Source organism: Telopea speciosissima, chromosome 1 (genome assembly GCF_018873765.1).
Source record: "Telopea speciosissima isolate NSW1024214 ecotype Mountain lineage chromosome 1, Tspe_v1, whole genome shotgun sequence".
In the NCBI taxonomy this organism is placed as follows: domain Eukaryota; kingdom Viridiplantae; phylum Streptophyta; class Magnoliopsida; order Proteales; family Proteaceae; genus Telopea; species Telopea speciosissima.
In genome coordinates this window covers 78,642,417-78,666,306 of record NC_057916.1, presented here as the reverse complement: position 1 = coordinate 78,666,306, position 23,890 = coordinate 78,642,417, and the positions used below count along the sequence as shown (strand labels likewise).

Genomic DNA, 23,890 nt, shown 5'->3' with positions numbered 1-23,890 from the left:
CTGTATTTTAATCAAAGTTATCAAACAGAGTACATATTAACCCAAAAAAAGAAAAACGAAATTAACTCAACCACAGATGATCTCTCTCTCTCTCTCTCTCTCTCTCTCTCTCTCTCTCTCTCTCTGGCGATCTTCTCTTTTTCAAGAATTACATGGAACGATCACCTTCACAAAATTTGAATAATTAAAGGAAGGGAAAAAAGAAGATGGACAGAAAGGGAGAGAGATTGCAAAAAAAAAAAAAAAAACTAGAAATGAAAAAGGGGGTTAAATTAAACTGATGAATCGTTGGTTGTTCTAAAAATATTGTCCGAGGAAACTTTAACTTCCTTATGATCATCATCATCATCATCAATAGAAGCAGCTCCGGTGGTCAGCGCTTGTGCCTTCTGGGCTTGGAGATCCCAATCCGTTCTACCCAAAACCAATATCATGATCACCATACAGGAGAACTGAGCCGCCAAGAGTCCCAACCATAGCCCTTTGATATCATAACCAGATAAGAACGCCAACCAAATTGCCACCGGCATTCCAACCAGATAGAACGAACCCAGATTGATATTTGCTCCCACTGTTGGCTGCGCAGTTCCTCTCAATACCCCACACCCTGTCGTCTGTGGACAGTTCCCAAGCTCACACAATCCAATTATAGGCAAAATCAGCGATGTCAATGCAATGATCTCTGCATCTAGAGTGAACATTGTCGCCCATACTGATCTCACAGCCATAGCAAACATCAATGCTGAAAAACCCAATAAGAAACTAAACAAGAGACCCACGAGAGCGGCGAGTCTCGCTTTCCCTGGCTGGTTCGCACCCAATTCATTACCCACCCTTGTGGATACACTGGAGCTCAGAGAAGAAGGGAATATGTAGATTAGAGAAGTAGTTTGAATCAGTATTCCCATGGATGCCACTGTTGTTCTTGGATTCGACAGAAGCCCACATAAGAGAATCATGATTTCGTACCACCACCATTCTAGACAGACCGAAATGCAGCTCGGAATGGCCAAATTGAGGAGTGATTTCCAACCTTTTAAGCATTCCCAAGAGATACCTCCCCAGGTCTTCTTGTATACACCAAACATGTATATATAGACGATCAGAGAACCCACGAGGTTGAAATTGGTCCAAACACCGCTCAAAGCTACGCCTTTGATTCCAAGGTTGAGAACAGAGACAAGGAGATAATTAATGGGTATGTGAAGAAGGATTGCTAAAGTGGCACAGTAAGTTAGGGGTAGTGTTATGGATTGACTCCTGAGGTAGATTCGAAGTGGGTGGAGAAGTGATTGAGCGAGGAGATCCGGCAGAGAATACAGAATGTAGGATTGGGCTTCCCTGGCTATCTCTGTTTCTTGACCGCAATAGATAAGAATTCTCTCCACATTCAACCAAAGGAAGGCTATGGGGATTGAGATGACAAGAAGAAGAAGCACAGTTCTCTGCAAGGAGAGGCCGAGCAGAGTATGCCTTTTGGCACCGAAGGCCTGCCCACAAATGGGTTCCATTCCCATGGCGAGACCAGAGAGAATGGAGTAACCGGTGATGTTTGCAAAGCCAATGGCTAGAGAACCGCCGGCTAAGGCCAGGTCACCTAAACGGCCAAGGAAGAGCATTGAGATCATGGAACGAGGGTAGAGTAAGAGACCCGTGAGGACCATGGGGAGAGCTATGTTGGCTATGGATTTGGCTTCATTAATGGCAAGGGAGAGGTGGGTTGTAGTAGTAGTAGTAGTAGTAGTAGTAGTAGTGGATGGCTTTTCATGATCATAAGATTGTGATTGTGTTTGTTCTGCTTCTTCTTGATGATCTGCTTCTAGATGTTGTTGTTGTTGTTGTTGTTGTTGTTGAGATGTTGGAGTTTTGGGTATCAATGGACTAAACATGTCGGGTTCCGAGTAGTTGGTATGGGGAAGGTAAGGTTGGTCTGATTCTGGGTTGCATTTGCAGGTCTCTGGAAAGTGAATTAAGCGACACATGGCTCTGGGCTTTTAGATCCAGCAAGGAAGCGTTCTACCGACACACGACAGGAAGAGGTGGCTTCTACTTTTATTTTTTTTTTTTGGGTAACAGAGGTGGCTTCTACTTCTGGCTCTGATTCTGGGTTTTGGTTGGTAGAGAGAGAGAGAGAGGCCTGTGATAAAGAGAGAGGCGCAGAGGTCAGAGGAGACAGTATTTATAAGCAATTTATAATGGAACATGTGCTGTTGTATGTGCCTGCGCCACAGCACACGACCGGACAGCACCACACAACGGTAAATTCATGGTTAACTAACATAAAGATTCCTTGAGGGATTCTCACATGGCTTATAAGTGATTTGTTGGGGGAATTCAACGTATAAATTCCACTATTTATAAGAAGACAAAATTTAAAGCAACCTTTTCCCATCAATGAGAGAACAGATCCTTGGTTAATGAAATGAATTTTGGAGGCCACGTTTACTTGTCTCATATCTCTCTGTATTATTATCCATCCACGTTTTAATAAGAGAAGGAAAGAAAATTAAGATAAGAGTGGAAAAGAAAAGTTGTAATTAATATTTCGAAGAATAATCTATATATATGTTATAATGGCATTTTACATGTCAAGTCAATAGTAAATAGTTAAAAAAGAAAGAAAAAAAACTCTACTTTATGATGTTTTTTATGCCCTCTTACAGGACACCGTGAGATGATGTATTTGCCTTTAGATAGATACCCAGATGTGTTCTTCCATTGACCCAAACGTTTGTGTAGAGACCATGCGACCAAGTAATGAGAAGTAAAAATGAATTCATACATATAATTAGGGAAAAAATAACTTTGTCCCGGAGTGTGACCTACGCTAGCACTCCCAATCTATCTCTCTCCATCCCATATGAAAAGACACTTTTTCCCCCTTGTTTTGAGGAGGAGAGATATAGACACATGAGAGTGCTTGTGTAAGCCACACTCCCAGACAAAAAACTGATTCCTATATATTTAATAAGAAAAGAGATTATAAGAGGAAAGTACTTACTTCATGCAAATTTTTATTTTTGGGTTTTGTTTTGAGCTTTTAGGGGCAATTATAGCTAGGACATATTACCACCACAAACTCATTTCCAAATGGTATTGCCTGTTGAATTGGTGCGGTTCTTTGCCCTGAAAGCCCCTGGTTGAATAGGATTAATAGAGTTGGTCTTTCCAAGTCAAGAGTCCAATACTAGAGTTGGGTGATTTTGGCCCCTCTTCTTAAGGGTTATTAGAACAGAACCCATATCTGGGTTATCTACTCTGTCTTTTTCCGGCCAACATGAAATGGAGAGAGAGAGAGAGAGAGAGGATTGGTCAAAGAAATGTATCCGAAGAAAAGTTCAAATTTGTTAAGAATGTATATAATAAATAAACAAGGAATTGAAGCAGGTCAGTTAATTTTGTATGTGAAGAATATTTATGAGATTTAGTGGTATCACTTTATTATTACTTGACTACACGATTTGAGTGGGTGGGGGTGGGGGTGGGGGTGGGGGTGTGGGGAGGGCGTTCAACGCTAAAAACTGATCCAGTGGCCGGGGTCAACCCAAACCCAGTAATTAGCTAGATCCGACTCGTTGTGGATATAGCCTTCCCACCAATTCTCATCAGTTCCATGCATCTCTCTTCTTCTTCATCACAGGTTTGAAACCTTCAATCGTCAAACACACGAATACCCAGTTGGAGTTAATTACAGGTGGATTTGGATTTATATGCATCAGTGGCCTCTCTTTAGTCAAAAATTCAAAAAAGCCTTCTCTATAATTAGTTGCCAAATGGGAAGCTTCTTCCAAGTCTTTTTTTTTTGTTTCTTTTATTCTCATCTTCAAAGTTTACTACTACAGAACTGATGAATCTCATTTTCATAGCTAGTTGCTATTCATCACCATTCACAAACATGGTTCCAAGTGTCGGTATCGTATCGCCCATGGACACATATTGGTTTTGCTAGTCAATACTGATATCGTGTCGATACCGTATCAATAGCACAATACGGACAAAGGGTAAAATAGTTAGAAAACTTATTTTTTTTTAAATCTCAAGGGTAATTTTATCTGATACAACCGATCCAGACCAATACCGTATCATTATCGTATCAGTTTTACGTGTTACCAATATCTATTCCGATACCATGCACTAAAACCATGCTCACAAATGCATTCATGGACAAATGAATGAGCTTAAAAATCTCAAAATAATTGAATGAGAAGTTATGGGTCCATGGTGTTATGATCAGTTTTACTCCAAAATCTTTCAGAATTCCCAGACCCAGACCATATGGAGTAAAATCAAGAACCCATCATATCCAAACTGTCTTCTTTGTTTGGGGGGACGTGTCAGGAAAGAATTCAAAGAAAGAGTTGTGGGTTTTCACGGAAAAACCTAAATTTTCAGAAAAAGACATACGTTCCACCCAATGTGAAAACTAGGAGATTCGATTCAATCTCAATATTCTTCTTCTTCTTCTTATTGTGTTTTGAAGTTGACAATTCGATAGGGAATTTAGGGACTATTGGATATGCAATGTTAGATTCAGTTGGTCATCGGTCAATTAGCCAGTCAAGACTGAAAATCAAACTCAAAAAGGAGGGCCATGCATGATCCTCTTTCCTCTCCGGTCAGTTAAATCTACTGGAGAAACAAAGCGTGGGAATGTGGGGATGTGGTGGACCTGTTGGACCGCTACAGTTTCACCATTAAGGACTGGCTGGCTGGGTGCATATATGCATGTGTGGTGTTGTAATAGGTTGGCATTGTGGATGTTGAGGGCTTGATGTCTTGTATTATGAAGTTTGGGCTGTGGGTTGTTTTCAAAGGGTCATTAGTGAGTTAAGGATATCAATCGATATTTGAAAAATCTGTATTCGATCCGCATTCATATCCATTTAGGAGAATTTGAATCCGTCCGAAAATTAATCTAATACGAATATGATAATCCTTCTATTTGATCTATTATTAATTATCTAATTCGTTTAGCAATCAAACGGTAATAAAATATCTGAAATATATCTTTGTGTCCGTCTATATATCTGATTAAATTACCTTATTGGATTTTATTTATTTATTTTTATAATTTTATATATTAAGATAATGTAATTCTTTTTCTAGATTTTCTATTGGTTTATAAAAATTGTTTTATGCACTGTACGTGATACATGGAATCACATATTTATTAAAATAAATACAAGATAAAATCAAAAGTATAAAACATAAGAAAATCAAAGACTGAGAAAGGTAGAAAAAAGGGTTATTGCTGAATTCTCAAATCTCAACCATAACCCTTATCAACAAAACGGTAAAGATTTCAACGCATAGTTGAAAATTCGTATTCGATCTACGCTCATATCCATTTAGGAGAATCCGCATTCAAAAAATCATTATTCGGAAACTATCCGAATCCGTCCGAATATAATCGGACACTAATATGATAATGTCACTATTTGACCGAATTCAATTCGTTTACATCCTTAAGTGAATAGAGCTCGGAGAATGTAGGAAAATTTTTATGGTTTCCATGGGAGTAATTCGGGAAATTATATCTCTGTTTTTCCTATAAATTGTTAGGAATGTTGGGGTAATTCGGGAAATTGTATCTCTATTTTTCCTATAAATTGTTAAGAATGTTGCGGTTATTAATTAGGATTATATAATAAGCTAGCTCAGTATTTCCTTTCAATGGCACCAAGGGAGAAGAAATGTCAGGAAAACTCTTCTCATGCACTTCCCAAGAGTCAAACACTTGACCTCCCTGCTTTGATACCATGTTCGGTACTGTTTCACCTAGAAGATCAAACTGTTAGGGAAGAACAGCATCAATGTATACATCAATAGATTTTGATATTCAGGTGTGACTCCTTTCCAATTCCTTAATAGTATTGTTGTAAAACGAGGCTTTGATTAAGAAGAATCACCTGAGTCAAGTGAAAAAAAAGGGTAAAATATTGTCAAGAGTTCAGTATATAACATAAAAATTTTACAAAACTCGGTTTGAGATTTAGTGTTTTTACCGAATCAAAATAAAACTCACCCAAGTATGGTCACTTTTGTAGTCCATAAATATGGTGTATAACACATATTATACACAGTTTAGGCCACTTCGACCTTCAACCTCACAATCTTCATTTCAATTTCATTTTCCACTCTCCCATGCCCTAAGTCCTTGAAATCTGAAAACCTAAGTCACATTTGCACCCTCCCTTGTTCAATTAATTGGGTAACGTAACTCATCCTAACTAGTTTTGACTCACTAGATTCATCAAGTTTCGAGGAAGATGAGTCAAGTAAAAAGACCTAGTTTTTCGATAAATACATAAAATATCGATGAAACAAAATATAGGGTGGGGAGAAGCTGTAGGGGTACAGTGGATTCCATCCTCTCCCTCCAAAAAAATACATTTGTTTCCCTAGTACTTCCAAATAATTGGAGAGGATTTGTGGTCCTGGTATTCGCCTTACCACTATTACACATAACAATGTAGTTTTGATGCTATTTTGTAGTGTAGTCCTGTCCCTGTACATGAAGAGTAATTATTCTATGCATATGCTTTAATATTGCCATATGTCTTGACCACAATTATGTAGAAATTTTCATTCAATTATCTCTTAAAAAGAAAGAAAGAAAAGGAGACAATCAAGAAAAATCATCGATCAATGAAAGAACACATGGCAATAATACAACAATATATACTACATTGTAGAGGATCTAGATTTTAATTTTTTTTTGTCCTACTATGACAGATGTGATGATACGTGAAAATATGTCGATATCATTATCTAACAAAATATTTTTACATATAAGACAAAAGCTCATTAAAGATATTTTTAATTAATAATATTTTCTATTTAAGAATCAAGAAAACAATAATTTGTCTTATGTGTGAGCAAAATCATTACAATGACAAATAACCAAAATAACCAAATATGTTAACACCAAACAAATTTTCATAATTATATGTTAGTAGAGCTTTCTAATAAAATGCATCACCTTTCTTGACTTGGTGAATTATTTTTTTTTTGGTTGACTTAGTAAAAATTTTTTTTTTTTTGGTTGATTTGGTGAATTTTGGAAACTCATCAATGGTGAGTCAACAGTTCAATGATGGTTCCGCCTATAATTATTATCCAATTACCTCTATTCCATTTAGTCACCTAAACCTAAGAATTCCAATTAGGGATGCTCTGGTTTTTTGTTCTCTTTACAAGTCTGACACTTGAGATCCAAAGTGAACAATATTGCAGCGGCGGTCTCTTATATTAATTTAATATTGGGAGACAAAAACATGGTTAACACTTAAAAGAGTCCATATTTATATATCACCTCCTACATCTTAAATATGCCAACAATATACACTTTATCCACCAAACTATTACCAACTCTTCACATTTCATTTTAAATTCTTTAAGTCTTTTCTTTCTACTAAGTACTACCCCTAACTGCTTAAAAGAATAGCAAAAGATCATTTTCATAAGTGTTTGTTATTTTTACAAAATTTTTTTTTTTTTTTTTTGATAAAAATTTTTACAAGTTTCAGAAGATACTTATTTTGCAACATGGATAGATGATGTGTCCATTTTTATCTTTGGGTAGAAAGGATATGATCTAGATTTTCTATGTGTCAAATTTCAGAGTCTTATTTAATCAAATATCTCATGTACTGAAACGAAATACTAAGACGATGCAGAAGACGAATGAAAATAGCAACCAAGCAATCACATAACGTAAAGATTTATGTGGTTCGACAAGATACCTACATCTGTGGAGAGATGAGAGAGATTTTCACTGACAATGGAGAATAGAGTTACAACCTCTCATCCTCATGCCGCTCTATGTTTACAAAGAATTCTCAGCAACCCTAATAGCCCCCTCCCCCCCCCCCCCAAAGTTGCAACAATTTAAGGAAACAAAGCAATACAAATTTCACGAATACAAGTCCTCGCATGTATAGTAATGCTATAACCATTAGTATCAGTGTTTAAATCCTTGGAATTGGGATTTGAATCGACTGGTCAAGATTAGCCAGAATCAGTGGAAATCGACTAAAAAACACCTTAATCTTAGTTTCAAACCTTTCATACAAGATTGATCTAATTCAGATCAACCATAATCGAGATCGGCTGCCTCGGCTGATTCCGATATCCATTTTTTCAAACCCTGACTACTATGGATTCTCTCAACTTTAAGTACTAGTTTAAATTATAAAATAAAAAATAAAAACATAAAAACATAAAAATTTCTTGGGAGAGGGATGAGTATGCTAGCAGTATACCGTAAGCTAGCATCCTATGTCTCTCTTCCCCTTTGAAATGACTTTCTTACCCCTCAAAGAAAGAAAGAAAGAGAGACACATAAGGTGCTAACATATGCTCTATCGCTAACATACCCAGCCTTTTTTTCAAATTTTTTGTTTTTTTCTCCTCTCAAAGAGAGAGAGAGAGGTTGGATCAACTTGCATGCACTCCACTTATGTGACCTATTTTCCAACCAAACAATACGTATGTGAGGAGGACAGCTACCTCTTCCATTTTTTTATTTTTAGTTTTGGTAAAGCTTCCATTTTAAAGGAGGATCAGCTTTACTAAAGTAGAAACCTCCCCCTCCCATATTTTATGGTTAGTCAGGAAGAGTGGGGCTTAATTTAATTTTTCCTTTGACTTTTAGAAAGTCAATTAAGGCTTCTGAACAGTTTAATTAGGAATTGGAGAATATAGTTGGACGCGACCAATCTACCATAGCTGCGTGTAATTAATTAAATATAATTGAGATTAGTATCCAATCATATCACTTAATTTGCTAGAATATAGCATTATAGCTTAGTGATGGCCATTATAAACATTTCTTGTTTGCTAAATATGGAATATTATCAAATATTGTTTTTAAAACCCATAAGCTCTTGAGAAAGAAGTATTGATCATTCGAGATTATGCAGGATTATACATAAAAGATCATTTTTGGGCTCTCGTCAACCGTAACTATTTTGCAAATTTTCATGTCGAAAATGCATTCCTCACTCATCTCTATGACTCATGGAAATATGTTTTATTTTCTCTCACTTAATCTTGAGGGTTTTCAAATGCCATGGATCTCATGTGTCATGTTCGGATAGAGTAATAAGCCACCCTTGAAGTTAGGGTTAGAGCTATCATCACTAGACTCATTTAATTTAATTAGTCATTTTAAAAAATATCTCTCCTCTTAACAAAAAGAAAAAAGGGAAATATATAATGCCCTTTTTTTATTTCCTCAAACACATATGCAATGATACACTTATTCTTAATACGATCATATAATGTATAATTGTCGCATTCCCCTCCCCCATTTATGCGTCTATGTGCATTTTTTTCTGTTGGGAAGACTAAACAACTCTCATTTTCTTATTCATTATTTGTCTTAATAAAACCCTAATAGATGACTCAAGGCTCTACAAATTATGAGTACAAAAATTAAATTCTATATATGGTTCTTTTTCATTTTGAATATTTCAATGAGATATTTTGTCGGATCTAAGACGTAAAGTTGATGTAAAGTGATAACGGCCATACTTGTCTTTACTCTCTCAGGTGATTGGAATTTCAAGAAGTTGATGTAAGGAAGTGAGGATTCAACTTGAAAAATATTGGATTGAAAGATAATTTTAACGTAAATCGGGATATGAATAATAGTTTAGCAATATTATTTTACATCAATTGACAAAAACCACTCAATAATTGCCTGTAAGTCATAGATGACACTAAATCATAACAAACAAAGTGTGTTTGCTATGTAAATCAATTTATCATGATATTATTTAATCATCTTTTCTTTTTTATTTTTATACGTCTCCCACAATTTATTACTAGAAACCCCAGAACAGACATTTTTAGAACATTACAATCAAGGGAAGAAAAAAAGAAAAAAAAACAGAGTGACCATAAAATAAATGCATTAGATCCAAACTCATGGGAAATTATTTTTCATTTAAAAATTTGTTAATATTACCTCACTTTTGGTTGTCTTCATAGCCCAAAAATAAATTTTGTTATTATCATTTTCATTGACTTCACTTCTATGCAAATTTACTCCTTTTTTGTTTTGAGGTATGTTTTGAAGTTTTTTTTTTTTTTTTTTTTTTTTTTCCAGGTTTTTGGGGGCATTTGGCGCATTGCAAAGTTTCAAGACAAAGATTTGGTGAATTTTTGTAGAGTGGGCTGGGCCTGGACCTGACTGCAGCCCAAGCTCATCCGAACATAGGCCAAACCTAGGCAATGTTTGGTATGTATTCTAAGTTGATTTCGCATTCTCGGATGATAAAAATAATTATACCCCCGATACAATATCGATTTGGTATTAATGTCGGTTATACCCAATACTGATACAAATCGACCAATACGACAAATCATACCAATACATGAAATCATGAGAGAAAAAGAAGCAAATGTACATACAATATTCCAAGGTTTCACAATGGAGGCTAAAACGGTTGCTTCCTTTTCTTGTTTCTATCCCTTAGGCCATGCATTCACTAGCCAACAATCCAATTTGTATTGATTCATTGATTGAGATTTTATTTGTAGGACCCACATGAAATTCGCACATTTTACTTGAGTTAATTATAATGATAATTTAAATCCCATCTCACATGTGATGGATTGGATAATAAATTTGAAAGTCTTAAAACTTATAATTCTAGACAATAGAGGTGGGCTATTTGTATATGAGCTGCTAGGTATACTAATTTGGACTTCCAATAGAGATGGGCAGCCCATAAGGGACCTACATGTCATCTTCACCCTCTCACCCACTATATTTTTAGCCAATTGGCCTATATAGAATCTATATTTATAGGTATGGGCTCATACTCGTTGAACATGTGACATGCCAGATAAGGAACTATTCTATTCTTATTTATTAAAAAACCAGTATGGAAACTTTTTTATAAAAATTTTATCAATTGGGGTGGTTTGGATTTAAGTAGAGTTGATGTGAAATGATAGGAAACATGTGTGGCCCATAAATAGATAAATTAAAAGGTTGGGGGGAAAAAACAAAGAAGGGAAAGGGTTATTCAAGGGGTCCATCAAAAAAAATCTCTAAGCGGGTCTTAAATATCTGTCACGTGGCAGTTTAGGTAAGGCATAAATTCTGTGTGATAGGTGACCTCGATGTCTTTTTTTCACGTGTAAAGTTTCAACCCAATTGAAATTTGTCAAGTAGAAAAACAAGATTTTTGAGAAATTCGTGATTATGAGATGGTAGACTTGCATGAAAATACATGGAGATGCATGCTAATACGCGGAGAATATTTTATTGAATTAAACTATGAAATTTGATACATAACCAACCACACTATTTCTCTTGTGTACAATACAACAACTTCAATGATCATCACAGGCCCAACAGTTAGCTAATTGGGCCTCTTTGGGCAGGCAAGGCATGGACCTATTTATATTTGGTTGGTCAGTTGTCGATCCTCAATCAGGCCCAGGCTAATCGGGATATAAACAGACTACGTGAGCTATAAACAGGCTGATCACGCTATAAATAAGTTAATTGGGCTACAAACGATCGGTTACCGGTGTAGGTCAAGCACCCGTAGGTCTACCATCAAGAGCCGACTGAACTAGACCTAACCATTTACTAACCGATCGGTTTAACGGGTGCAGTCCATACCTTGGCACCCCTTTTCTGGCGCCTTTGCATCAAAGGTCAAGATGATACTTGTAACGTTGGGGAGCATATGTGGCCATGGAGATTTAAGCCACCACAAGCCCATACTCAATCCATGCTTAGCCCAAAGCTTGGCCCAATGTTAGACCCAAAATGTCTTGGGCCAGCATGAACTTTACAGGCCCAATTCTCATGTGACAATTCTTGTTATCTCAGTGAAGGAGATCATTAGTCTAGCTTTTGAACCCTGCCTGGTTAGACCCACCCACAACATGAACTTTAAAGGCCCAATACACATGGAGCATTGGGGAATGGGCCCATGACTAGGCCCATCACTATAACAATGTCATTTCACTGTTTCGCTTTTGAAGCACTTTCGTTGTTTGTTTGGGACAAAATTTCAGTGATGAGGTGAGTTTTGGTTTCTCTCTCAGAGACTTTCCCATGTCTTCCAAATGCCAATTGATGACTTTTTCTTTTTGGACACCTTACCCTACGATTACTCAGCAAGACTGGGTAGGGGGCAGGATAGAACCTTTAGCCCAGCCCATTTGAAACTTTGGACTGGGCTAACGACAACTCAAGCCAATGGGAGTCATTGTATAACTGGCCCAGCCCACTATATATTGAACTCCTTCCTAGTCTCATCTTGAAGGCCATGTCTAGTTGCATAGGGAGGGGAACTGAAATTTTAAAAAATAAATGATTTTTTTTTATGGGTGCGTCTGTTTGTAACCAAGACAAACAGAATTTGTAACTAGACTGTTTTGCCCCTGTAAAGCCATGTGTCAACTATTTAAAAGGGTTAAAAAAGTAAATTTAGCAAGTTCTTATCCCTCCTCAAATCACCCTGTCCTCTGACGGTCCCCAAGCATCTCCGCTTCGCCTTCGATAACTTCACCTAGAGTTGCTCACTCGCGTGAGCAACCAAACTACAAGGGAATCCCCATGGCCACTGGTAGCTTCATGAACCAATCTCGGCTATCCAATTCTACCTCAGGAAAAAAATAAAAATAAAAAAAAACACAAACTAATTCCATGATCACCGGAAAAAAAAAAAAAAAAAATCCACAAAGAACTGAACGACCCAGAATTGAAATCAACCATGGAAGACTGAAAAATCAGATACCTAAAAAAGGATTTTAAAAAAAATCAATGGATATGGAGCCTTTAAGCCTTGGAACGAGTAAGGATTAGGTGAAGAGGGAGGGCTCCATAGATGTCCATAATAGATTGGTACGAAGTGAGAAACCCTTGCTCTGTTATTGGCGGATATTGGGTTGGTGGGCATCTGAATAAGAGAAGTGGTATCCTCGGCATTCAGGGCGATTAGGACATTTGATAAGATTGGGAGCATGGTGTTTGCAATGGACGAGTACGGGAAAGAGGTTGGGTGGAGGTTGAGCAAGTAATTGGAAGGCTTATTTACATGGAGATGCATGCTAATACGCGGAGAATATTTTACTGAATTAAACTATGAAATTTGATACATAACCAACCCACACTATTCTCAAGTTCAAAACAAAAAAAACAAAAGGCCACTTCACTCTTCTATTTGGCGAAAAAAAAACCACTTTGTATCTCCTCCCTCTCTGTTTGTCTTCTCTTTCAGTCCACTAATGGAGGTGTACAATACAACAACTTCAATGATCATCACCGGCCCAACAGTTAGCTAATCGGACCTCGTACGGCAGGCAAGCCATGGAACTATTTGTATTTTGTTGGTCAGTTGTCGATCCTCAATCAGGCCCAGGATAATAGGGCTATAAACGGACTACCTGATCTATAAACAGGCTGATCACGCAATAAATAAGTTAATTGGGCTACAAACGCTCGGTTACCGGTGTAGGTCGACCACCCGTAGGTCTACCATCAAGAGCCGACCGAACTAGACCTAACCATTTACTAACCGATCGGTTTAACTGGTGAAGTCCATACCTTGGCACCGCCTTTTCTAGCGCCTTTGCATCAAAGGTCAAGATGATTGTTGTAACGTTGGGGAGCATATGTGGCCATGGAGATTTAAGCCATCACAAGCCCATATTCAATCCATGCTTAGCCCAAAGCTTGGCCCAATTTTAGACCCAAAATGTCTTTGTCCAGCATGAACTTTACAGGCCCAATTCTCATGTGACAATTCTTGTTATCTCAGTGAAGGAGATCATTAGTCTAGCTTTTGAACCCGGCCTGGTTACACCCACCCACAACATGAACTTTAAAGGCCCAATGCAAGTGGAGCATTGGGGGATGGGCCCATGACTAGGCCCATCACTATAACAATGTCATTTCACTGTTTCGCTTTTGAAGCCAATTTTTATCTGCTGCTGTAACTGGAGCGCTGCTGTGCGCATTGTGCAGCGCAGCAGCAGCCATGTGTGCACAGCAGGCCCCACTGTGCACACATGGCCGCTGCTGTGTCGCACGATGCGCACAGCAGCGCTCCAGTTACAGCAACGGATAAAGGTAGCACTCACTTTCGTTGTTTGTTTGGGACAAAATTTCAGTGATGAGGTGAGTTTTGGTTTCTCTCTCAGAGACTTTCCCATGTCTTCCAAATGCCAATTGATGACGTTTTCTTTTTGGACACCTTACCCTACGATGCTCAGCAAGACTGGGTAGGGAGCAGGATAGAACCTTTAGCCCAGCCCACTATGTATTGAACTCCTTCCTAGTCTCATCTTTAAGGCCATGTCTAGTTGCACAGAGAGGGGAACTGAAATTTTAAAAAATAAAATGATTTTTTTTTTATGGGTACGTCTGTTTGTAACCAGACTGTTCTGCTCCTGTAAAGCCATGTGTCAATTATTTAAAAGGGTTAAAAAAGTAAGTTTAACAAGTTTTTATCCCTCCTCAAATCACCCTGTCCTCCGATGGTCCCCAAGCACCTCCGCTTCGCCTTCGATAACTTCACCCAGAGCTGCTCGCCCGCATGAGCAACCAAGCTGCAAGGGAAATCCCCATGGCCACTGGTAGCTTCATGAACCAATATCGACTATCCAATTCTACCTCAGGAAAAAAATAAAAATAAAAAAAATTCCATGATCACTGGGAAAAAAAAATCCACAAAGAACTAAACAACCCAGAATTGAAATCAACCATGGAAGACTGAAAATCAGATACCTAAAAAAAGATTTAAAAAAGAATCAATGGATATGGAGCCTTTAAGCCTTGGAACAAGTAAGGATTAGGTGAAGAGGGAGGGCTCCATGGATGTCCAGAATAGATTGGTACGAAGTGAGAAACCCTTGCTCTGTTATTGGCGGATATTGGGTTGGTGGGCATCTAAATAAGAGAAGTGGTATCCTCGACATTTAGGGCGATTAGGGCATTTGATAAAATTGGGAGCATGGTGTTTGCAAAGGACGAGTACGGGAAAGAGATTGGGTCGAGGTTGAGCAAGTAGTTGGAAGGCTTATTTACCCCACAAAAAAAACATAAAAATTGGAAGGCATCGTACTCAAGTGGAGGATTGAGGGAAGGTTTAGTAGAGCTACTGGCTCTGCAATCGTAAGATTGGTATCACCTTCCACTCGATTGTGATTGCTGATCAAACTCGTGATCTGGCGGCGCAGGGTTTGGTCATGTCGGGACTCTAGGGAGAGAAGACATTAACTTCCCAAAGTAGAAGAAGCGGTGGGAGGTGTCACCAATCCAGAAGGTGAGTTTTCTAATTGGAATAAATGGTAAGAGGTGTAAGATGTAAATCACTACAGCATTAGTGTGGTGAGGACTGGGGACTGGGGAGCCATATCCGGTGAGGAAGTGGGAAGGAGGGAACGGGGAGCCGAGATGGGAAAGAAAGGGAGGAGAGTGAGTGAAATTACCAAAAACAATCTTATTTTTAAGGGATGGTTATATCTATAATCAAGGATTAAAAAAGGAAAACAAAAATTGGTTACAACAAACGGTTGTAACCACCTCGGTTACAAACAGCTTTACCCTTTTTTTATTAACCATGATTCGGTGTAAATCTGTTTGTAACAAGCCCGGTTACAACTAGGGGTGTCAAAAAAACCCGGCCAGCCCGAACCCGCCTTGAGTCCGGACACGGCTGGGCCGGGCCTGCATTTAATATAGGGTCGGGCTGGGTTTACTGTTTTCTTGGCCCTGGCAGGGCCGGGCCGGGCCGATCCTGGGTTGGGGCCTTGACCCTGGCAGGGCCAGCTCGACCCTGTATTATATAGTTTATATTTATGTAGTATATTAATTGTCACCCTTGCTGCAATGGTTAAGGTTGTTATTATCACCAAGTAGTCATATAGGTTCAAGTCTTAGTATGTACTTTACTAAATTTCACCTCTATTTTTTATAGTCTAGGCTTTATTAAGTGGGCTGTGTTTGGGCATTTTTATTTTCAAAACTGAACGGGCCTGTTATTCAGGGTCAATCAAGGCTGGGCCGGGCTTAGAAAAACCCTGCCAAGGTTGGGCTGGGTTGAGGGTATGCTTGACCCTGGCAAGGCGGGGCTGGGTTTGGGTTTAGTTTAAGGCTACTAGGCTTGGGCTAGAGTTTAGGCCAAGCCCGGCCCAGCCCGGCCCTTTGACACCCCTAGTTACAACCATATGTTGTATGTTGTAACTGGACTTTTTTGCCCACCCCATTTTACATAACAGATTTTTAAGATAAGGGTTTTTATGTAATTTCTCCCTCCTCCATCTCCCCTTTTTCGTTCTACTAATTCACATGCAAATTGCCCCACCCAGTCCTCCAGAACCCTTCACCATTTTTGAACTCTTCTTTCTCCCATCTTTGGAAATTTTATATTGCATCGCTAGTATCATCTGTAACTATGTCAATGAAAAACTTCAAAATTCTATGGTTTTATGGGGAAGAATGAGATTTTCCTACTTTAGGAAAGGGACTAAGAGAAGGGAAAAGGAAAATTCTGAGATTCAAAACCTTGAAAAAATGGAACTTGAAAAACTTCTGTTTTGAAATTCATGGTAGATACAAATCTAACACTCCATCCCATGCCCATGGTAGATACTCGTGTTTCCTGGTTATACGAGTGATTACATGGACATTCGTTGGTTGCTCTGTATTTTTCCTGTTTCTATTAACAACGAATTAAGTGATTAAAGGCCTCTTTAAAACTTTTAATCTATAAGACTTGAGCAGAGAAGGAGACTCAGCCCGTCATTGCACCAAGAGAGGTGGGATTGCTCACTTTCAAAAGCTACACTTCTGGACAGAGTCCTTTTTTTCTATTAAATTTATCCAAGCTCCGACAAATAGGGTGGGGGAGAGTAATCATGTCCCTAGATGGGTGCATGTTTTCTTCACTGTTTGAGTTAGGGTCACTTAGCACTTGCTTTAGTTATATTGCCTCATGCCCATATCATGGCAAGGTAATATGCTGCTTAGGGCCGTTTGCTTGACGGGGACTTAGGTGGGATGGAAAAGTGCCGATGTGACACTTCAAAATCTCATCCTAACATTTTTTGGTTAATCTAAAGGGTAAACTTACAGAAAAGCTCAAAGGTAAATATTAAATGCTTTAACCGCTGAAGTAGAATTTGAAAATCTTCTCACCCTTATTCATGTTCCACTACACTATGGGATCAAGTCGGACAACATTTCCACCACATCGTTCACGTCAAACAAATGGCTCCCAACTGATTCAAGTCTCAGGGAAAAGTTCCTCTCACCGCCGAGTACTAATTCGGACGAATGGAGGGACAAGATTACAAATCCATAAATAATGGGTGGTGAGTGGTTTGGAGGAGAGAGTATGTGGGCCCCACCGTTTTTGTGTCTTAGCGACCAGATTCCTTCGCACATGGGCACGCAAATTTTTCGTCTATTACAAAGGGGCTGGAATAGGAACGTTCATGGGTCACAACTCACAACTCACAACTCACACGCCTCCAACTGTGGAGGATTTTTGCTGTCGAGACAATATGGAAAGTGGAAACCCTACAGAGAATGTCTTAAACACTTAGTTTTGAACAAAACTAAATCAGAAGCTTGACCCATATGACTAATCGTATCTCTCTAGGTATCCAACAAACTAGGGTTGCTAAATTTCCCACTTTGAGTGTATAATGTTGAACAATAAGCTTAAAACAAATTGGATGCTTATAGTTATAAGGAATCCAATCGTTTGATCATCACTCGAAGGAGCAAAGCAAAAAAAGGGGATAAAAAGAAAGATTGGTTGGCAAAAGTTAAGAGAGATGATTTACATGATATAATCCATCTATATTTAATATTTAACGTATCTACTCAAAATATTGAATCTAAAATGAAAAAGAGGAAATTTGTATTCTAAAATATTCTAATATATCATATATGTTGTATGTGATGAATCCTCCATATTTATTAGGTTAGACTTGTTACTAGTATGAAAGGAATGGAAGTGATTTTCATACGTATAAAAAATCATTTTGGTGGACAAAAACGGTTTCATTTTATGGGTATTCCATATATGTCTACCGTTGCGCTGAAATGAGTGTTCTGAAAAAACTTCAATTAAGGTAATAAAAAAAAAAAAGAGAGGATTCTTGAACTTTTTTTCCATCATACTAAAAAAGCATTCATTATAATTTCAAATTTTACTTCAATTGGTTTACGCAAGAAATAGGCCAATTTAATAGTTTTTTGTTCAAGTTCTTGTGAAGTCAAATTCTCATCGGTACGAGTTAAGGGAACAGCTCCCTAGCCTATGATTCCATATAAAGAACACGGCAAGGATAAAGACTCTCTTTAACTTTTATTTTGATCGATTGGATATCTTCCATACAGAATCAAAGGAAGTTGTGATGATTTTGTCCAGGAAAACCCCAACAAAAAATACACACTGATGCGGGTGAAAACTGTAGGAGAATGTTGCCATCCGATGGATAGACCTAGACCTACAACCAAAAGGATAAGCACAAGAGGGGACCGGAGATGACTCTAGGGAATCCTCCGATGCTAAAGTCAATTCTCAGAGCAACCAGTCAAAGGTGAAAGACTTTGGGTGAAAGATAGAAAGAGAGTTTAAGACTGGAATGGGCCAAATCCTTTTACCTCGGGTCCTTGCTCCTTATTTATAGAGGGATTTGTGGATCGTTCTGACCTAGCATGGCGATAGAGCACTTGAGTGTTTCAACGTGAACATGGTTGCTTGGTCGCATCAACATTAAATGCTTGGCCAGACTCGACAATAGAGACAACCGGTAAATGTTGTTGTAACATATCCCCTCTCGATATCAGAGATTGGACGTACCTAGTACGTGAAAGGGGCGGGGCCATCCCCGAGCCCTTAACAATAAATGCTCTGGCCCTGTCCCATCTTGCCATTTGTGGCAGATGCAGGCAGGCCTACAGCTTGTGGGCCAGTGCTCCCTAGCCCCTAGGAAATGGGTTGCAACAATCGTGATTTGTTTTGGACTTTACCATGTGTTGGACATCCATAGACTAAATTATTCTTGGTCACACACTATTCCTTCTTTTCTATCGAATCGATCATAACCACTACCTACATTCCACAAAATAGTGCACTACAAATTGGAGCTAATGAACATACCTGTGATACCATAGAAAGACAGCACAATCCTCCCTACCTTATTGACCGCAACTTCTATATTATTATCGCCTTCATTGCTGCTCCTCTAATAGATATTGATGGTATTCATGAATCTGTTTCTGGGTCTCTACTTTATGGAAACAGTATTATCATTGGTGCCTTTATTCCTACTTCTGCAGCTATAGGATTTCACTTTTACCCGATATGGGAAGCGGCATCCGTTGATGAATAATTATACAATGGTGGTCCTTATGAACTGATTGTTTTACTTGGTGTAGCTTGTTACATGGGTCGTGAGTGGGAACTTGGTTTCCGTCTAAGTATGCGCCCTTGGATCTCCCGTTGCACCTGTTACTGTTGTTTTCTTGATCTACCCAAGTGGTCAAGGATGCTTCTCTGATGGTAATGCCCCTAGGAATCTCCGGTACTTCCAACTTCATGATTGTCTTCCAGGCTGAGCACAACATCCTCATGCACCCATTTCATATGTTAGGTGTAGTTAAGAGTATTCAGCGGCTCCCTATTCAGTTCTATGCATGGTTCCTTGGTAACTTCAAGTTTAATTAAGGGAACCATTGACAATGAATCTGCAAGGATCGGAATGTTTCTACTTACTTTTATATGGAGAGTAACTCTAGCTGGCTGAGAAGAGAAATCCACGGCGTGGAAGATCGGTGGTAGGTGTTTCACACGCATATTTGACATTGATTGCTTCCAACCACGTCTGGTTGGCAGAGCAGAAAACTTTTCTCCTCTTGTTATTGCTCTTTATGATCGAAGCTAACTCTCAGGTTGAGTTAAGGAGTCTATGAGGTATATGGACTCTTGAGAGTATTTAATGGAATCTATCAAGTTATATATATGTCTCTTGGTTGTACACAAACATAAATTTGAGGTAGAGAAAAGAGTAGAGAAGGGATGCAGCTGCTTCTTCAGAGTTAATTGAATAGGAATCAAGTCATCAGCTAATGTATTTAGAGGAATGGAGTTGCACCACTCTTAAATGATCAGTTACACCTCTCACAGTATAAAAGCAAGAAAGCACATTGGAGAGGAGTGGGTGGTACTGGCACAAGGGGTTTATTAGGTAAATTTATGGCCTCATTCCTTTTCACCATAGAACTGGAAAATAACAACTATTTGGTGATCCCTTTCTTCCCAATTTAAGAAAAAGGCAGTGCATAATATACTACATGAGTTTGCTACTACTGTGGAACAACTAATTTTCCTTCACCCATCTTGAAGAGAAAATCTCTACAGCTTTGAATTCGACCCTTTGATTGAACCCAGAAAAGTATTTCGAACAATAATTAGTAGGAGACGAGAGTTAATGATGGGACTCACTGTTCCAGGTTTGGTGATTGTCCTCATCCATTTCCCCTACCCCATCCCCCAAAAAAAACAGATTTTGATTTGCACCCAATCATACTACCAAACAGAAAATAGAAAACAAACACAAAGTGAAACCATAAAGTTGCATTAAGTGGCTCACCCAAACACATAATTACTGTAATAAATTCCTCTAATAGGATCGAATAACAAAGTACCCAGTGCCCACTATTGAAACCGCACTTTATTACATTATCTTTCAGGTTTCAAATCTCAATAAAGCACTACTAACCTTTCCGTGTAATCAATTCAAATATACATATAGACAGACATGGCATATTATGTTCTTAGAACCATACAAATGGCAGATGAACGCCAAAGAAACAGGGGAAAAAAAAAAAAAGAAGAATAAAAAATCTAAAAATATATGAAAACCCACTAATCATAACGACCCCATTTATTACAGATGGATCGAATGATCGAATTCAAGTGAAAAAAAAGGGTAATGCTGAATGATCAGATGCTCCCAAAATCTAAATACAGAAAAGAATGGAGGAAAAGGGCAAACCCATACCACACGCCACCCACCAAATTTTCATCTCTTCATGAAGTGAGATTTTCATTTTGGACTATTTGAGTATATATTTACTTTAATGAAAGAAGTCCCAGCCGAACTTACTAGAAGGGGCCTGGGTTTGGCTGTGGGCGATGGTGGCGGTGGGGGTGGGGGTGGTGCCGGTGTTTGAAGCAGAGGATGCTGGTAAATCAAAATCAAATGTCTCCCATTGGGTTGTCACCACTGTCCCTGCGGCCGAATGCCTTGCAGGTTGCTGCGGCTGCTGCTGCTGTGTGTGTGAAATTTGATCCGTTGAATGCCTCTGCGGCTGCTGCATTGTCTTTGATACAGACACTTGCTCTGGCACTTTCCTAGTTGAATGCTTCTGTTGCTGTTGCATTCGAATCTGACCGCCATTGCCATTGCTAAAGCTACTCGGCATGGCGTTCCGGATCTTCAGCAGGTCAAGAGTTTCCACATACTTTTGCACTCTCCTCACCTTCAAGATAATAATGTGGAAATGGAAACAGAGTGAGTGCTTCATTGGGTTTCCAAAGGCAATCAATCAAAACTCAAAATTCCCAAGAGTTACAAAATCAAACAATTGACCCCAATTTAATGGAAGTAAAAAAGTACCAGCGTTTTCCTTTGCATTTTCACATCTCCATCGGCAATGATACCATCCAACTTAATCAATTGGTTCATTAACAGCTCAATCAGATTCAACACATCGGTTTCTGCAACTTTGTCACCTTTAGATATAACGGATTCGAGAGCAGAAACCTGCTCAATTAACAGTTACAAAGGAGCAAGCGGTTAGGGGCTAAAATTCTGATTCGTCTTAGGATTTAAGAGGGTTTGAAGAGAATTTCAACCATTAATTACCTGGGCAGCAAGCTTGTCGACTTCCGAGCTGATTTCTGAGATGGATTTTGATGCCTTCTCCATCTTGGCATTCTTACGCATCTCAAGGAACCTTTTTTCCCTGCTAATCGCATCCTCCACAAGAACGAGTTTTGATCCGTCTTTCACTCCCACAATATCGAGATACGCATTAGAGTCTCTCTCCTTGTCCTTAAAAAGCAGTTTCTGGTCCTCATGATGCAATCCAGTCGGCGCCGACAATAGCTTCTTTAACTCCCCTGCCAAATCCCAACAACAAAAGCAACTGCTATCAGTATTTTATTTCTTCTTTCTTCCCCACCTCCTTCACTATTGAAATATACCAAAAAGAAGAAGAAAAGATTGGGAAATAAGTGAAGCTTTGGTACTGAGTACTGACCGAAATTAGCTTGAGAGTTGATGTAGATTTCGTGATAAGAAAAGCCGTATTTGACCTTAACTCTAATGGTGGGGGCGACGGAGGCTCTGCCGGAATCAGGATTCCGTTGCTGTACGAGCATTCCACCTGGTCTGACTTCCCAATGCACAGCTTCTGGTTCACCGACACCACCGCCTCCTGAGTTGCCGTTCATGACTGACATCCCTTTGGTCTTTGTCCTCATTCGCATCATCTCTGTTGATCTTCCTCCGACCGGCCAGAATGGAATGAGATACTTAATACGTTTGTTTCTTCTTCTTCTTCTTCTTCTGCAGTTGAGATGTCAAAGTTGTTATTATTTATTACTTTCTTTCTTTTAACCTTTAATCTTCTCTTCCTTGGGTTACAGGCAACCACTAACCCAGGAAGGAAGAAAGAACCTCTGCGTCAGATCCTTCCAACGCCCGCTTGACAACGATCTTCAACAGTATCGAAGCAAACCATTTCTGACCGACGCGATGGAAACCTCTGAACCAATCATTAAAATTAAGCACCACCAACAACTAGAAAGAAAAAAGAAAAAAAAAAACTCCAATAAAGTCTCAAGTTCTTCTCCAACTCCTTTGAGATCTTCTTCGAGGACACAAGAAGAAGAATCAATCGTTTCACTATTCAGAATTAGGCGACTACTGCAACTAATCAAAAATAGAGAGGGGGAAAGGGTTTTGAAGCCGTAGGAATGAAAGTGTGGCTCTTCTTCCCAAACTCAAAAGCTAAAGAAAACCTCAGACGTCTAAGAATTGACAAACAAACTCTGTGGATCAAATCGACCGAAAGAGATGAACAAAGAACAAAAAATTGAAGAATTAGCAGTGTTGAATCCTCTTCTCCCCCTCTATTCTTCTTTCTCCTTCTTCAACGAAGAAGAAAAGGCCCGAACAAGAAGAGGAGAGAACAACTGAAAAATTAATTAAAATTTAAAAAAAAAAAAAATTTGAACAGCCAGCGAAGGAAACAGCGACTGGAGAATGAATTATTTGATGTTATGTATATATAAGCAGTGTCGGCAGCGAGGCAGGCGGGTCGGGGCAGGCAAGATTGAGAAGAGGACTTTACCCCCACAAAATTTTTTAAAATAATAATAAACAGGGGAGAAGAGGACTGTGAGTCTGTGACAGTGATGAAAAAAAATAAAAACACAAACTATCACTCTTTTCTTTCTCTTTCTTTCCACTTCCCATCTGAAATGACTTTTCTGCCCTTATCTTTTATGTACAAAAATCATTTTTTGGCTTCTCATTGGTGTGCTCATTATTATGCCACTTGTTGAACTCTCTCCCAAAAATAATACAATTATAATTTTAAAAAAAATAAGAAAAAAAAAAACCTCTATCCAAAGAGCACACCAACTTCAAAATTAAGATGGAACGAAATGACTGCTTCACCCACATAAATATTCAAAAGTTTACCTTTATTGATGTTTCAACGTGTATTCCCATTGGTCCCACATAAGATATCAATTTGTTTCATTCCCTCTTCATAACCTAAAATCACCATGAAATATTCTAATTTAGAATGACAGTTTTTTATATT

At 38.7% G+C, this 23,890-nt stretch overlaps 2 protein-coding genes across 5 annotated transcripts; both read right to left on the bottom strand.

Moving 5' to 3' along the window:
* Nucleotides 1-70: 70 nt before the first annotated feature.
* LOC122662922 (BAG family molecular chaperone regulator 3-like) lies at nt 71-22,597 on the bottom strand. 4 transcript variants are annotated; one of them, XM_043858629.1, is made up of 5 exons: nt 22,319-22,596; nt 21,922-22,178; nt 21,673-21,819; nt 21,086-21,535; nt 71-109 (listed from the first exon to the last, which is right to left on the bottom strand). In XM_043858629.1, exons 1-4 carry the CDS (start codon nt 22,548-22,550, stop codon nt 21,131-21,133), a joined length of 1,041 nt encoding a protein of 346 aa, XP_043714564.1. In that variant the 5' UTR covers nt 22,551-22,596; the 3' UTR covers nt 71-109; nt 21,086-21,130. The 4 variants fall into 4 exon arrangements, with proteins under 4 accessions (XP_043714564.1, XP_043714568.1, XP_043714570.1 ...); XM_043858633.1 differs by having other exon boundaries at nt 102-125; XM_043858635.1 differs by lacking the exon at nt 71-109 and having other exon boundaries at nt 20,738-21,541; nt 21,679-21,819; nt 22,319-22,597.
* On the bottom strand, nt 273-1,984 carry LOC122655163 (protein DETOXIFICATION 49-like). Its single transcript, XM_043849386.1, has one exon. The coding sequence runs from the start codon at nt 1,980-1,982 to the stop codon at nt 273-275; it is 1,710 nt and encodes a 569-aa protein (XP_043705321.1). The 5' UTR covers nt 1,983-1,984.
* Nucleotides 22,598-23,890: the final 1,293 nt, after the last annotated feature.

What these genes read in the sequence shown, in the direction of transcription:
- LOC122655163 (XM_043849386.1), bottom strand. Translation starts at nt 1,982, where the DNA reads ATGTGTCGCTTAATTCACTTTCCAGAGACCTGCAAATGCAACCCAGAA.
- LOC122662922 (XM_043858635.1), bottom strand. Translation starts at nt 22,550, where the DNA reads ATGATGCGAATGAGGACAAAGACCAAAGGGATGTCAGTCATGAACGGC. An exon ending in TCGACAAGCTTGCTGCCCAG is followed by an intron (nt 21,820 to 21,921) that starts GTAATTAATGGT and finishes TTAATTGAGCAG; the next exon opens with GTTTCTGCTCTCGAATCCGT. An exon ending in ATGTGAAAATGCAAAGGAAA is followed by an intron (nt 21,542 to 21,678) that starts ACGCTGGTACTT and finishes CACATTATTATC; the next exon opens with TTGAAGGTGAGGAGAGTGCA.